The sequence below is a fragment of the Aotus nancymaae genome, unplaced genomic scaffold, assembly GCF_030222135.1.
Source record: "Aotus nancymaae isolate 86718 unplaced genomic scaffold, 86718_ANA_hifiasm-v0.15.2.pri h1tg000029l, whole genome shotgun sequence".
NCBI lineage: Eukaryota > Metazoa > Chordata > Mammalia > Primates > Aotidae > Aotus > Aotus nancymaae.
This window is the reverse complement of record NW_026988442.1, coordinates 92,186,294-92,199,594: the sequence shown is the minus strand read 5'-3', so window position 1 is coordinate 92,199,594 and position 13,301 is coordinate 92,186,294. Positions and strand designations below refer to the sequence as shown.

The window sequence follows — 13,301 nt, the reverse complement described above, 5'->3', positions numbered from 1 at the left end:
GAAGATGGTGTCAGTGACATCGCCTACGCTGTTCCATTGTTTGTCCCCAGGTGACTTGGTCACTGGTTCCCGTTGGATGCTTCTAGACCTGCAATGCCCAGCACAGGAGCCAGTTGTCCCGTGGAGCTATTGAGCACTTGAAACTGGCCAGTGTGACGGGGCAGCTGAACTTTTCATTTAAATTACATGTAAATTACATGTAAATTTCATTAATTTGAGTCTGCATTGCCACCTGTGGCTAGTGGCAACTGTATTGGGCAGCACCGTTCTAGGCCTCTCTACGCAGGTTCTGGTAGGGAATTTTCTCCCTGCACCCTCGCCCCGTGCCTGGGGTGCACAGCATCACGCCACCTTCCTCTTGGGTTTGGGCACTGAACGCCTCCATCCCCAGCTGCCCGCTCCTCTGTGATGAGGGTACCTGTTTCTGTCTGTCCAGTCCCTGCTCGTGGCCTTCAGTGGCCAAGAGGAAAGGCGAGCCCAGGTCTGGAGACATGTACCAGGGTGCTGTGATGGACAGGCAGGGAGGGCAGTGAGGAGGCCTGAGGGCAGCAGGCTGGGGAGCAGTCCCCAGAACAGAGGTGCTGCTGTGTGTGGCATGGGAGACTCACTGGCCTCTAGGATGTCTGGCTTTCTCCTGCTGTGGATCGTGGGCTGTCGGCACGGGCCCTGGTGGACCCCGTGGAGCCTGTGGGGTGGTTGGCTTCTGCAGCAGGTGGTTCTAAGGGGCCTGCCTGCATTCCTGGGGACCATTGACCTCCAGCCTGGAGTCCCGCCTTGTGCTGTTCCTGTCTCCGAGGCAGGCTTCCCACTTCCAGCCCCACAAGCTTAGGTCCCTTGGCTACCCCCACCCTCCTGCTCTCTCACACACACACACACACACACACACACACACACAGTTCCACGTACCCCTTCACACAGATGTCAGTGCATTTGTCCACTCCATCTCCTGTGCCTCGGCCCCCAACATGGCTTCGTTTCTTGTTCTGTCCCCACAGTGACAACGCACCTGCAAAAGGGAACAAGAGCCCTTCGCCTCCAGATGGCTCCCCTGCCGCCACCCCTGAGATCAGAGTCAACCACGAGCCAGAGCCAGCTGGCGGGGCCACGCCTGGGGCAACCCTCCCCAAGTCCCCGTCTCAGGTAGGAGTGATATCTTAGTGGCAGGTCCCCTGCCTTCCCTCTTTCTCCTCTGGCTTTGCTGTTGACCCCCATCCTCCCACTCCTCTGTCCCCTTTCTGGCCTGGGCAGCTGTGGACCTGAGACTTTGCCCAGTGCGGGGTGGGCCCGACCTCGGTCTCCTTCCACCCCATCCAGCTTTGCGTGCTTCTGGGAGGCACCTGTGACTGCCACCCGTCCCCAGCTCCCGCCCCCACTGTAGCGCCCTCCCCTTCCTTCTCCCTGGCCTTTTGGCTGCTTGACTCTTTCTGCATCTTTCTTTCCTCCCTAGCAGAGGCTCTGGGCCCTCAGCCCACAGAGCATCTGGATCTCCAGAGTGGGCAGCCTGCCCCTCTTCCTGGCCTCTCTCTTAAAGGACTGAGGGAGGAGCCCAGCCAGGTGGCCATGCGGGACCTTTAAGGGGACAGAGAGAGGAAGCTCAGGGGAGAGTGTAGGGTGGCTAAGGGGGCAGGTCTTGGGCTCTGGACTGTCCCTGTCTCCACCCCGCTTGCCCCCAGCGGGCACTCCAGGTGCTTGCAGAGACTCCAGGCGCTGGCCGGCCAGGTGGGGTGTTCTCACAGCCAGGGGTCCCGCAGCTCCCCCTTCTCTGCTGCTGCCCTGCTCCACTGCTGACTAGGATGCAGGCTGAGGACATGGTGGGAGCCTGGACCGAACAGCACTTCCCCTGGCCTGGACATGGTGCCAGCGCCTTCTGTGTTTTCATTCATTGAGTCCCTGCAACCCCCCTGTGAAGCAGAAGCCCAGCCTCACGGGGGCATGACCTGCCTGAGGTCCCCCACCTGGTAGGCAGGGCTGTGGCCTCTGCTCCATCCTGGCGCCACACTGGCTTTGCAGGGACAGACTAGTCTGAGCTGGGCTCCCCATGGGCAGCACTGTGCCTGGGGGGTGGAGAGGGGCCCGCGGGAAGGGCAGAAGTGGGCAGGGGGACGCTGGGGCTCAGCTGTGTCTCAGCGACTCTTTCCTTTCCCAGTCTTCTCACCAGGCTGGTGGGAGCCAGACCCTCCCACAGTGGGCCAGCGGGCAGCCTGGGGCCTCTCTCCCTCTTCTTCTCTCTCCCTCCTTTCTCTGCCCTCACCTCTCTATCTTTTCTCTCTCCACACAGCGTTTCTGGACCTCCTGCCTCAGTGTCCTTCTCCGGGGTGGCCTGCGGTCTTGGTGTCTATGGTGGGGGGCTGGGGGGCCAGTGGCTCTTCTTTTGCTGCGTCCTGCTCAGTGGCCTGGGTGGGGCTGTGGCCTGGGGCGTGACTAACCGTGTCTTTGTCTCTGTCTGTCTCCCCCAAACCCCTTGCTCTGCTGTGCCTTCCCGTGCGGCCCCTCACCCGCCGCCGACCCACAGCTCCGGAAAGGCCCACCAGTCCCTCCGCCTCCCAAACACACCCCGTCCAAGGAAGTCAAGCAGGAGCAGATCCTCAGCCTGTTTGAGGACACGTTTGTCCCTGAGATCAGCGTGACCACCCCCTCCCAGGTCAGCCGCGGCCGCCGCGGCCCAGCCCTCCTCTTTTCTCCCTGCCTTCTCGGGCATGCATGGCCTTCATCCTCTATGCGTCTGTCTCAAGAGCCAGGAATCTGGCCAGAGAGAGTTTCAGTTTCCCTCTCTCACCCCTCCTTCCTTCCATCCATCATCTTCCGTCATCTTCCATCACCCATCTCCCAGCATGTATTAAGGCCAGATGCAGGGCCACAGAGGGGAAAGATGCCCCCTCCCGGCAGCAGCAGTCATGCTGGCAGTGCCCTCGAGGTGCAGTGGGTGCTATGGCAGAGGGGGTCGGGGAGTGCGAAGGACCCGTGGCTGTCCGGGAAGGCTTCCAGGAGCAGGGAGTGTTGGAACGCCCTGGAATGGCTGAAGCACCCGAGGGCAGGGGCAGCGGCCAGGCTGCAGAGCAGAGCTGCTGCGTGCACACTCCCTAAGACGCCCGGAAGTCCAGATGCAGCAGGGAGCCCCCAGGGTGGCTTGGCTCTCTCCCCACATGCCCTTGGCTCAACAGGGAGCCCCCCAGAGGGTTTTGGGTCTCTCCTGATGGGTTCTTGGCTCAGCTGTGGAGGTGCCTCTGGGGAGCCCGGCCCACAGCCCCAGGTCTCGCGTCCTTCATGGTGGAGCCCGGGTGGGAGTGCCTGTGCTGCAGGCGCATCGCGCCAGTGCTGGAGTGGGCTGACGTGCTGTCAGATTTTCCCAGGGGTGGCGGGGCTTCCCCGCACTCCCCCAGAGCTGACTGTCTCCTCAAGGCCAGCCCTCTAGGCCTTAGCACGGGTGCGGCCCCAGGGCTCACTGGAGTCATTGTCCCCACCCGTGCTGGGGGCTCTAAGGAAGCCCCCTCCTCCCATGCTAGTCTGGCCCAGCTTACGGGGAGGCTTGTCACAGTGTGGCCAGGGCCACCGTGTCCCATCGCTGGGACCGTGTCTGTCACATACTTATTCCTGGGCTCACTGGAAGGGGATCTGTGGTGGGGGTGGCTGCTGGGGGGAGGGGTCAAGGGCCTGCACTTGTAACCCCAGGTGGTTCTGAAGCCCCCGAATGTTGAGGACCCCCACTTTGACTCCCTCCTATGGGTGAGCCAGGGCCCTTCCCACACGGAGCCTCGCCTGTAGGGGAAGCTGTGTAATCAGGCTGCGGTGGCCTCCAGCAAAGCCCTTTGCGCAGCTCCGATGCCTGGGGGACAGGTTGGAGGGGGTGAGTGTGGGGAGTGGCTGTTGGGAACTGAGAACAGTGGTCGCCTCTAGGAAGGGTTGGGGATGGTGGGACTCAAGCTCCTGGCAAGGACTAGGGCTAGAACTAAGGAACTTTAAATACGAGGCTGCAGGTGGCTGGGTGGGTGATGCCTGAGTTCAGGGGCCTGGCAGGTGCGTGAACCCCTCTGTGGGATAGAGGGCGCTGTGGGGCCGGCGCTGAGGACCTCTGGGGCTGCCTCCGGCTGGCCTCCCTGGCTCGAGCGTGCCTCTGCCCTGGGGTGCCCAGTGTGTGTGCAGGTGAGGGAGATAGGATGGCATGGGCACTGGCAGATACTGGATGGAGAATCGTGCCAGCCACTTCCTATATTTCCTTGTTTGATTTTCAACCACCCTTTGGGAGGGCATCTGCCCCCATTTAACAGGTGAGGAAGGAACCTATGGCCTGTGCAGCGGGCCCATTCCAGAATAAGGTGTGACAGGCCAGGAGGTGGCCCAGAGACCACCCGCACCCAGGCTCTGAGTGCGCCTGTCCCTCCCTGCCATGCCTGCCTCCCTGGCCACTGTGTGTGCCACCTCCAGGCAACTGGTCTTCCCTGTCACGTCTGGGTGGGGGAGCCATGCCCTTTGGGTGGTGCATGGTGCAGGGCTGGGCTTGCCCTTGTCCATGACACTGGTGCCCGCAGGCTTCCTGGCCGTGGGGTGGTGAGTAGCCTGTGTCCCGGCACGGAGGGACACTCTCAGGCCTGCATGGCGAGGTGCCACCTGCTGGGGCAGGACAGCGAAGGGATAGTCACTCTCTGGCGGATGACCCTCCCCTTGGCGCACGACGGGTATTGCTGCCTGGGCTTCGCTGACTTATCTGAGACGGGAGCGGGTGTTGCTGGGGCAGGGTGGGGGCTGCTGGGGAGAGATGCTGGCCGCCCGCTGGTGGGAGGCGCCTAGAGGCTGTGTGCGGTGTCCTGAGGGTGCTTTCTTCAGAGATGGCAGTTAAGGGCAGATCAGTGACCTCCCTGCCCTGGGTTCCCCAGACGGGGCTGGACCTAAAGGAATGTTGGCTGCCGGGATGGGCCCGGGGCAGGGCTTGGGGCCTCGGCCCTCTGCTTCCAGGAAGTGAGTCCACTTGGCTGGGGCTCTCTGATGCTTCGGCTTGGCCACGTGGACTGCTCCACGCCTTGTCCCCTGAGCTGTGGGACAGCTGGGTGTTCTCAGGACTGAGGGTCTTGGGTATCTCCTGACGGGCCCTCGGCTCAGCTATGGAGGTGCCTCTGGGGAGCCCTGAGTGGGGAGCGTGTGTGTGTGGATGTGCGCCTGCTCTGTGCGTGTGTGCGTGTGTGTGTGTCTGTGTGTGTGTACACGTGCGTGCCTGCACCTGCAGCATCTGCCTGGGGTGAGGGCTCCCGGCCTAACACTAACTGCTTCCTCCTCTGCTGCTGCTGCCAAGTTTGAGGCCCCGGGGCCTTTCTCGGATCAGGCCAGTCTGCTGGACCTGGACTTTGACCCCCTCCCGCCCGTGACGAGCCCTGTGAAGGCGCCCACGCCCTCCGGTCAGGTTGGTTGTGCCCACCACTGCCCATGGGCCCACCAGCCTCCAGGTGCCTGACCCTGGACTCATGTTGCCCACTGGCCACATGGCCCCATCTAGGCCTGGGTCACTGCCCCTCCTCTGCCACCTCAGCCCTCGCCCCTCATCACGTCCTGGTTGTAGGATAGGGAGCGGCCCTGGTCAGCTGGGAGAACCCTCATGAGACGGTCCCTGACCACTTCCTGGCAGGTTGTGCTCATTTCGCATCCTGGCCTGGGGGCTTGAAACCCCCTAGAGGTCTCCGGGGCTCGGCCACCTGCACACCTTGGAGTCTAGCTGGCTCTGAGCCACCCCTGGGACCAGCGGGGGTTGGGTCCCCGGGGACTGCTTGCTGCCCTGTCTCTAACCTCTGTGCTAACTGTCCTTCTCGCCCTCACTGCTGCGCTCAGTCAATTCCGTGGGACCTCTGGGAGGTAAGCTGCGTGTCTGCTCTGTGTCCAGCCCCTGGGAGAGCCACTCTTCCACGTGTGCCCAGGCCCACATGCCTTGGCCTCCTAGCCTGTTCACGGGTGCACGCATCCCACACACACCCCACATGCAGCACACATAGGCACGAGCTCATGCACAGGGAGCTGGCGAGGCCGCCTGTCTCCAGCCATTCTGCTGCTTCTCCCTCTGGCAGGCCCTCGGAAAAGGGGGTCCTTGGTTTAGCTTGAGACAGGGGTCCCCTGAGAGCTGGTCCTGTTTTCGTAGCCTGTGAATGTTTGCCCCCGGGCAGAAGTGGGCCGGTCACCCAGGATGGATGAGTGTTCTCAGGGTGTGGGGCAGGAGGGTGGAAGGTTTTTGGCCTCTATGAGCATTTTGACAGTGGGAAGCTGTTTGGGAGGAAGGGGAGAGGGGGAGGAATGGGTGCTTTGAGAAAGTCGGGGAAGGCAGGGTGGCTGGGTGCCTTCTGAGAGCAGGGCACGAAGGCAGGTGCAAGGCCAGGTCACACAGGACCCGTGTCACTGTCACCTGAAAGCTCAGGACACAGAGGCTCAGTGAGGGCTCGGTACTTGCCCAAGAACTTGTGGTAGAACCAGAATTCCAACAGGATCTCCTGGGCTCGGTCCCTGAGACCCCCCGATGCAGGCAGAGGTGCTGGGAGGGGCAGGCGGGTGTGCGAGTGCCCTTGGGGCATGAGCCGGCAGCCTAGGCGCCTGGGAGCTCCAGAGGCTCCACAGCAGGATTTTCCTCTGGAGGAGGCCAGAAAAAGCCAGTCTGGTGCGAGCTGGCAGGGCCATTTTGACAAGTGGATTTTGGAGGTGCTGAGCCTGGGCAGCACAGTCACATCTGCCTGCCCCATTGGCAGTGGTAGGAGTGAGGATGCGGGAGGTGGGTGGCCGGCCGGGCTCCACTGGTTCCCACCCCCACCAACCCCAGCTGCTGGTGACATCTTCTCTTGTCTTGTGATCCTGCCCCTTGCCTTTCCGCCCCGGCCTCCCCGCCCCCTCCCTGTTCTCTCCTGGTGGCTTGTCACCAGTCCACAGAGAGTCCAGCGGGCAGCCTGCCTTCCGGGGAGCCCAGCGCTGCCGAGGGCACCTTTGCTGTGGCCTGGCCCAGCCAGACGGCCGAGCCGGGGCCCGCCCAAGTAAGTGCCCACCTCCAGCCCCTGTCTGGCTTGTCCCCAGTCTCTGAGGGTGCAGCATGGAAGGAGAGCCCAGAGGAGGGGGTGCAGGAGGGACCAGGCCTCCATGGACGTGAGGGTGAGGACAAGGTTCTGAGCTAGGCTGCCCCAGCACCTGCTTGTCACCAAGGCTGTCAGGAGTGAGGGTGGCTGGGCACATCAGCCCATCCTGATCACCCACTTCAGCTCAGCCTCCCAGCCCAGCCTTCCAGAGTAGGAGGAGGAACATTTAGAGCACCTACTGGTTTATGCCAGGCAGTTTCCAGAATTTTCTTTTAATCTTCACCGTCACCTTGTGCCCACCCTGGGTTGTGCTTAGGCTGGGACAGGCGTGTGCTGCTGTCCCCTGGCACGGACCGTCTACAGGTTCAGCAAGCTCCTGCCATGTGCCAGGCCAAGCAGGGTGGGTGGGCGGAGGCTGTGGCTGGGCGAGGTCTTGGTGCGGAGGGGGCAGGACCTATGAGACAGGGTTGGGGGTGGCACTCCAGGGCCTGCACTGGGCTTCTCCACAGCATGTCACTCACATCCCGGGGCTTGCCAGTCTGCCAGCGCCTACTCTTCAGCTGCTTCCTGGGCCCAGAGCCCAGCCTGCCCAACAGGGGTAGCTACCTGGATTCTTCGAGGCACTGGCCGGCTCTCACCTTGCTGCCAGCCAGGCGATGCCTGCGGCCCTCTCGCTTGGGTGCTGCCCTCCTGTGGCCTGTTTCCCATGTCCTGGTTGTGTCCTGTCCTGTGTCTGACCCCAAGCCGGCATTTATGTTGCAGCCAGCAGAGGCCTCGGAGGTGGCGGGTGGGACCCAACCTGCGGCTGGAGCCCAGGAGCCCGGGGAGACGGCGGCAAGTGAAGCAGCCTCCGTAAGACAGCAGGGACCAAGCCCTGCCTTTTCCTCCCCGCTGCCCGCCCGCCTGCCTGCGGCTCCCCTGTGCCCCTGCTGGTGCTGGTCCAGGCCTGGCTCCTGTCAAGGAAGCTGGAGGCGCGCCAGTCTGGCACCAGGCACAGACACCTTTCTCCCCTCCCTGCCCCTCTTCTTCTCGGTGGCCCTGGCTGTCTCTGGACCACCTCCCTGCCCGGCTGACCCGTGCTTCTGCCCCCAGAGCTCTCTTCCTGCGGTCGTGGTGGAGACCTTTCCAGCAACTGTGAATGGCACCGTGGAGGGTGGCAGTGGGGCTGGGCGCCTGGACCTACCCCCAGGTTTCATGTTCAAGGTAAGACCGGCCTCTGACTGCTGCGGTCCCTCATGCCCTGGCGGGCAGATGAGGACCCTGAGCCCCAGGAGGCTCTGTGGTTTGCCCAAAGTCGTGCAGTCGCTACTAGGTCACTCCCAGACGGTGGCATCTGAGCCCCATCCTGTCCCATCCTGGTGATGTGGAGCCCTGGTCTCCACATTGCCACCTGACCTCCCACCCGCGAGGCCCGTGCTCTGTGCAGGGCTGGACGTGGGAGGGAAGGCCTGACTTGCTCTCTGCATCCTCCGCAGGTGCAGGCCCAGCATGACTACACCGCCACCGACACAGACGAGCTGCAGCTCAAGGCTGGCGATGTGGTGCTGGTGATCCCCTTCCAGAACCCCGAGGAGCAGGTGAGGGCCGGGTGGGGCCGCCAGAGCTCACGGGGACTGCAGGCAACCTGGCTGCCGCTGGCACCGCTGTGGCGGGGACTGGCCAGCAGGGGGCAGCAGAAGCCCGTGAGCACCAGGGCTCCCATGCTGACTGCCCCTCCCCGCCCTCCCCGCCTGGCCTTTTCCTCTCCTCTCTTTTCCTAGGCCCCTCTCCCCTCAGGCCCCTCTCTCTCTCTGTCCCTGCCCCCTTCTTCCTGTGGCCTCTGCTTTCTTCCCTCCACGTCCCCCTTTGCTCAGGGGCTCTCAGCTCTGCCTCTGAGTCTCTCCCCTTCTCTCCTGGTGGTTCCCGGGGCCCGCTTTCTTCCCAGGACAGGATGCTTGACTCCTTCTGCCCCTCGCACAAGGTGGCCACCCTGCAGCCTGACGGCGCAAGGAGCGCTGGCTGGGCTCTTGATGCCCCGTGTGCTGTCCCTCAAGGCCGGGCCTGCCCCCTCTGCGCAGGGCCATGGGCTTCCCAGCTGTGTCCCCAGCTGAGGCCCACCCAGGCGGCCTTCCAGACCCTTCTCCATGTTAATCTCCTGAAGTGAAGGGTCCTCATGAGCCTGGGTGGTGCTAAGTGCGTCCCTCCTGGACCTGAGACCCTCCTGCATCTGGATCAGTTGCCCAGCCCAGGGGGCCGTGGACCCTCGGCAGGAGCCTTCCTGCTGTGTAGAGTGGACAGCCAGTCTTTGCTTGTTGAGGGGTGGTTGGTGCCATGTGGGCATCCAGCTCTCTCCACGGCTCAGCCCCTGAGTGCCTTGGGCTGTGCACAGAGGGCCTGGCCGGCCTCTTCCAGCTTCCAGAGAACACATTTAGTCATTAGCACATCCGTATGAATGGGTTGTCAGAGCAGCTGAGGGTGACATTGGGTCTGACTGGGTCTGGCATGAGGCCGACCCGGCTGGGGGTCCTGGGCTGGGATGCAGGGGTACCAGGTACTTACTGAGGCCCTGGGGTGGGAGGCCTGAGTGATGAGGGCCTCCTGGGCCTGGCACTGATTCGGCCCCATCTCCTAAGGCCCCAGATCTTCACTGACCTCCCAGTGAGCCAGCCCTGTCTGGGTAGGATTTCAAGCTGACTCCTAACCCCCAGCCCACAGTGGGAGTGCTCTGGGGTGGCCTGAGGGGGCTCAGATAGGACATGAGAAGGGTCTGTGACAAGGCTGGAAATGACACAGCAGGAAATAACAGAGACCCGGGTAGGCCCCAGGCATAGCCTAGCTGCAGGGGCAGCCTTGGCCCAGCCACTGGCAAGGGTGGATGACCACGCAGCTCCCCCTGACCTGCCTCGGGCCAGGGGCTGTCAGCACTCCCAGAGAAGGCTCAGCGAGGGTCAGGATTGAAGCAAAGGGCAAGTCGCAGTTGGAGGGGCTAGTAGGGTGGCCCCAAGTCCCTTTAGAACTTGTAACTTGTTGCCACTTCCAGAATTTTCTGGGGTTGTTTGCAGAAGTCTGGAAACCTGGAAGGGCTCATGTGCTCTGCGTGCACCTGGGGGTGGGAGCCTCTTGGCCCGGATTGAAGGAGTTATTTAGACACAGTCAGAGCAGAGAGCAGGACTTGCCAAAACCAGCTACGAAAGGTTAGATCCACCTGCGGATGACAGTCTGGCTCCTGTGGTGCCCGTGGGCAGGAGCCTCAGCCAGCGGCATCAGGGAGTGCTGCCTGGAGGAGGTATTCTCGAGGTGGGCTTGGCAGGCTAAGGGGCTAAGAGCAGCAGGAGGACGGCCGTCTTCCCAGCAGGTTGGAGTGGGCCTTGTGCCCTGTGGGTTCACACCCCTTGCCCAGCCCTGTGCGACCCGGTGCTCTGCCCCTCAGGATGAAGGCTGGCTCATGGGTGTGAAGGAGAGCGACTGGAACCAGCACAAGGAGCTGGAGAAGTGCCGCGGCGTCTTCCCCGAGAACTTCACCGAGAGGGTCCCGTGACGGCGGGGTCCAGGCAGCCTCCAGGCGTGTGAAGAGCACCTCCTCCCGAAAAATGTGTGGTTCTTTTTTTTGTTTTGTTTTGTTTTCGTTTTTAATCTTTTGAAGAGCAAAGGGAAATCAAGAGGAGACTCCAGGCAGAGGGGTGTTCTCCCAAAGATTAGGTCGTTTTCCAAAGAGCCGCGTCCCGGCGAGTCCGGCGGGATTCACCAGTGTTCCTGAAGCTGCTGTGTCCCCTAGTTGAGTTCCTGGCACCCCTGCCCGTGCCCGCATGTGTGCCTGGCCGCAGGGCAGGGCTGGGGGCTATGCCAAGCCACCATGCTTGCCTGAAGCTTCGGCCGTGCCACCGGGCAAAGGTCCTCTTTTCCTGGCAGCTGCTGTGCGTGGGGCCCAGCACCAGCCTAGCCTGGCCCTGCCCCGCAGACGGTCTGTGTGCTGTTTGAAAATAAATCTTAGTGTTCAAAACAAAATGAAACAAAAAATCTGATAAAAACACTCAGAAAACGCGTGTGTATTTATTCTCCCTCTTTGTGTCTGTGAGTGTGGGTAGGACTGTGCTTATCTGTGGCTTTCTTGCTGTGGCGATCCACCCCTGGAGGCCTGCTGCCCTGGGCTGGCACACCACAGGGCTTCAGCCCCTGTCCCCTGGCATTTTTAGGGGTGGTCAGCTGGAGGTCAGGGACTGGGGGCTTGGTTGAGGGGGCTTGGCGAGTCATCTCTGCCTGAGAAGTCCGCCGAGCGCTGTCCTAAGTGACCTTTTTTATTTTATTATTTTGAGACTTGGTTTTGCTCTTGTTGCCCAGGCTGGAGTGCAATGGCGATATCTCGGCTCACTGCAACCTCCCCCTCCTGGGTTCAAGTGATTCTCCTGCCTCAGCCTCCCGAGTAGCTGGGATTACAGGTGCAAGGCATCACACTGGGTTAATTTTGTGTTCTTAGTACAGACAGGTTTTCACCATGTTCGTCGGGCTGGTCTTGAACTCCTGTCGTCAGGTGATCCGCCCGCCTCAGCCTCTCAAAGTGCTGTGATTACAGGCGTCAGCCATCATGCCCAGTGACGTGACCTGATTTAATACGTGTGAGAACCTGGGGGTCAGATACCAGGACTCCCTTTCACACTCGAGGAAGCTGAGGCCCATGGAGGTCCAGTTACCGGCAGGTGCGTGGTGGCACGTGGGTCTGAGCAGTTGACCCCAGACCAAGGGCAGTGCTGTGTCTGGTGGGGACTGAAGGGCCTGGGTGGGGGCAGGGCGAGCTGGCCTGGCCTGTTCCTCATCTCATGACCCCCGCTGCCCCCACCCCGGGCGCTTCGGCTCCTTTGGCAGCCTCGGGCAGGTCAGAGCAGCGGTGACACACAGCAGTGGAGCGGCAGCTTCCCAGGAGCTGCGGGGCTGTGCCCATGCGCCAGGGAGCAGCCTGCACTTCCAGGTGGAAGGAATTCATGGCTCCCTTTAGTCACAGTAAAAGCCGGTGAGCGAGGTGACTGTTGGAGTCTGAGCTTTATTTCTGGGTAAAGCCCCTGGGCTTTGCTTTAGGTCCAGGATCGTCATTGCTGTAGCCCTGCCTGGTCCTGTGGAGGGCAGATAGCATTGGCTCTGCCATCCATGGCTTCTAGGAGCAGTGGAAGTCGCAGCAGCTGGGACAGAGCCCCTTTCCGGTCACCCCTGCTTGGAGAGCTCCCACCTTTCCTGCCTTCCTTCACACCCTCCTGCGTTTCTTCCTCCCTGGCAGCCTCACGCCCCTGCCCAAGGGCCACAGCTTATGGTGGGTGGAGCCGGCTTGGAGCCCAGCCCACTTCCAAACCTGGGTGCATGTGCCCTGCACTTTGTGGGGCGTGCAGCCACAGTGCCATCATGGGGAGTCTTTGCTTTTATTTCAACCTAAAAATTAAAAAAAAAAAAAAACAAAACTCCTCTAAGACACATTATCCAGGAGAAGGCATTTACACTGGGTTTTATCACAATAGGAGATTCCAAGATGTGTCCCACGGCCACTTGCAGGTTTACGTGCAGCCCTCGCTGCTGGGTTAAGGAGCAGCCCTGCTCTGCACCACATGATCAGGGCCTGCAGGGAGCTTCTTGCCAGAGGGAGCAGGGCCAGGATTGGGGCTGGGGAGCCTGTGGCTCCAGAGGGAGGGAGGCCAGGTGTGAGGTTCCCACCCTGCTGGGGAGCGGCAGTGGCCCAAAGTCTGAACTGAGATGTGTGTCGGGAGCTGGGGTGTCCCTACGTTCATGCAGTGAAGGGGTGATCAGAGCCAGGCAGCTTGAACAAGAGGCCAGTGAGCTGAAAGCGGGGCAGATCAGAGGGCCCAGGCCAGGATGGAATGGAGGAAATGGCAACAGGCAGGCTGAAGGTGGGCTGTGGTGGAGGCCGGGACAGGTACGGGCTGCTTTTTCTGCCTGGCAGCTGGACACGCAGTGTCCTGGAGGGCTTGGCGATCTGGCTTGATTTGGGCCGACATGTGACTGCAGAGGTCCAGACCCTGGGCAGGGCTCCAGGCTCTCACAGCAGCCAGGGCCATGGGTTCTGGAACTCAACTGAGGCTGGGGGCTCATATCGACCCCATACCCTGGGAGGGCCGAGCATGAGCTTAGGAAGAGGCCCACCATGGGCGGCCCTCTGCGTGGCTCCCTTCCAGCCTCCCGGAGCCAGCGTGTGGTGGGCACGGCCACATGGGGGATTGGAGCCAGGACTGGAGAGAGGGAGGTCTAGGAAGGATGCCCCTGTGTGGGGCTGTGGGGTGGGCTGCATCA

The 13,301-nt window shown here is 62.0% G+C and overlaps 1 protein-coding gene across 22 annotated transcripts in view; it reads left to right on the top strand.

Annotated features, from left to right (window-relative positions):
- Window positions 1-11,054, top strand: part of BIN1 (bridging integrator 1) — a 58,483-nt gene extending 47,429 nt beyond the window's left edge. For 8 of the 22 annotated variants that reach the window (XM_021667973.2, XM_021667971.2, XM_021667969.2 and 5 more), the window contains 6 exons: window positions 996-1,140; window positions 2,513-2,641; window positions 7,797-7,886; window positions 8,127-8,237; window positions 8,510-8,611; window positions 10,444-11,054. In XM_021667973.2, coding sequence (XP_021523648.1) covers window positions 996-1,140; window positions 2,513-2,641; window positions 7,797-7,886; window positions 8,127-8,237; window positions 8,510-8,611; window positions 10,444-10,551 — 685 coding nt within the window. In that variant the 3' untranslated portion in view covers window positions 10,552-11,054. Of the gene's footprint in view, window positions 1-995; window positions 1,141-2,512; window positions 2,642-5,284; window positions 5,393-5,814; window positions 5,839-6,887; window positions 7,446-7,796; window positions 7,887-8,126; window positions 8,238-8,509; window positions 8,612-10,443 lie in introns of those variants that run through there. The other 14 variants (XM_021667978.2, XM_021667977.2, XM_021667975.2 and 11 more) reach the window with 8 other exon arrangements.
- The last annotated feature ends 2,247 nt before the right edge of the window (window positions 11,055-13,301 follow it).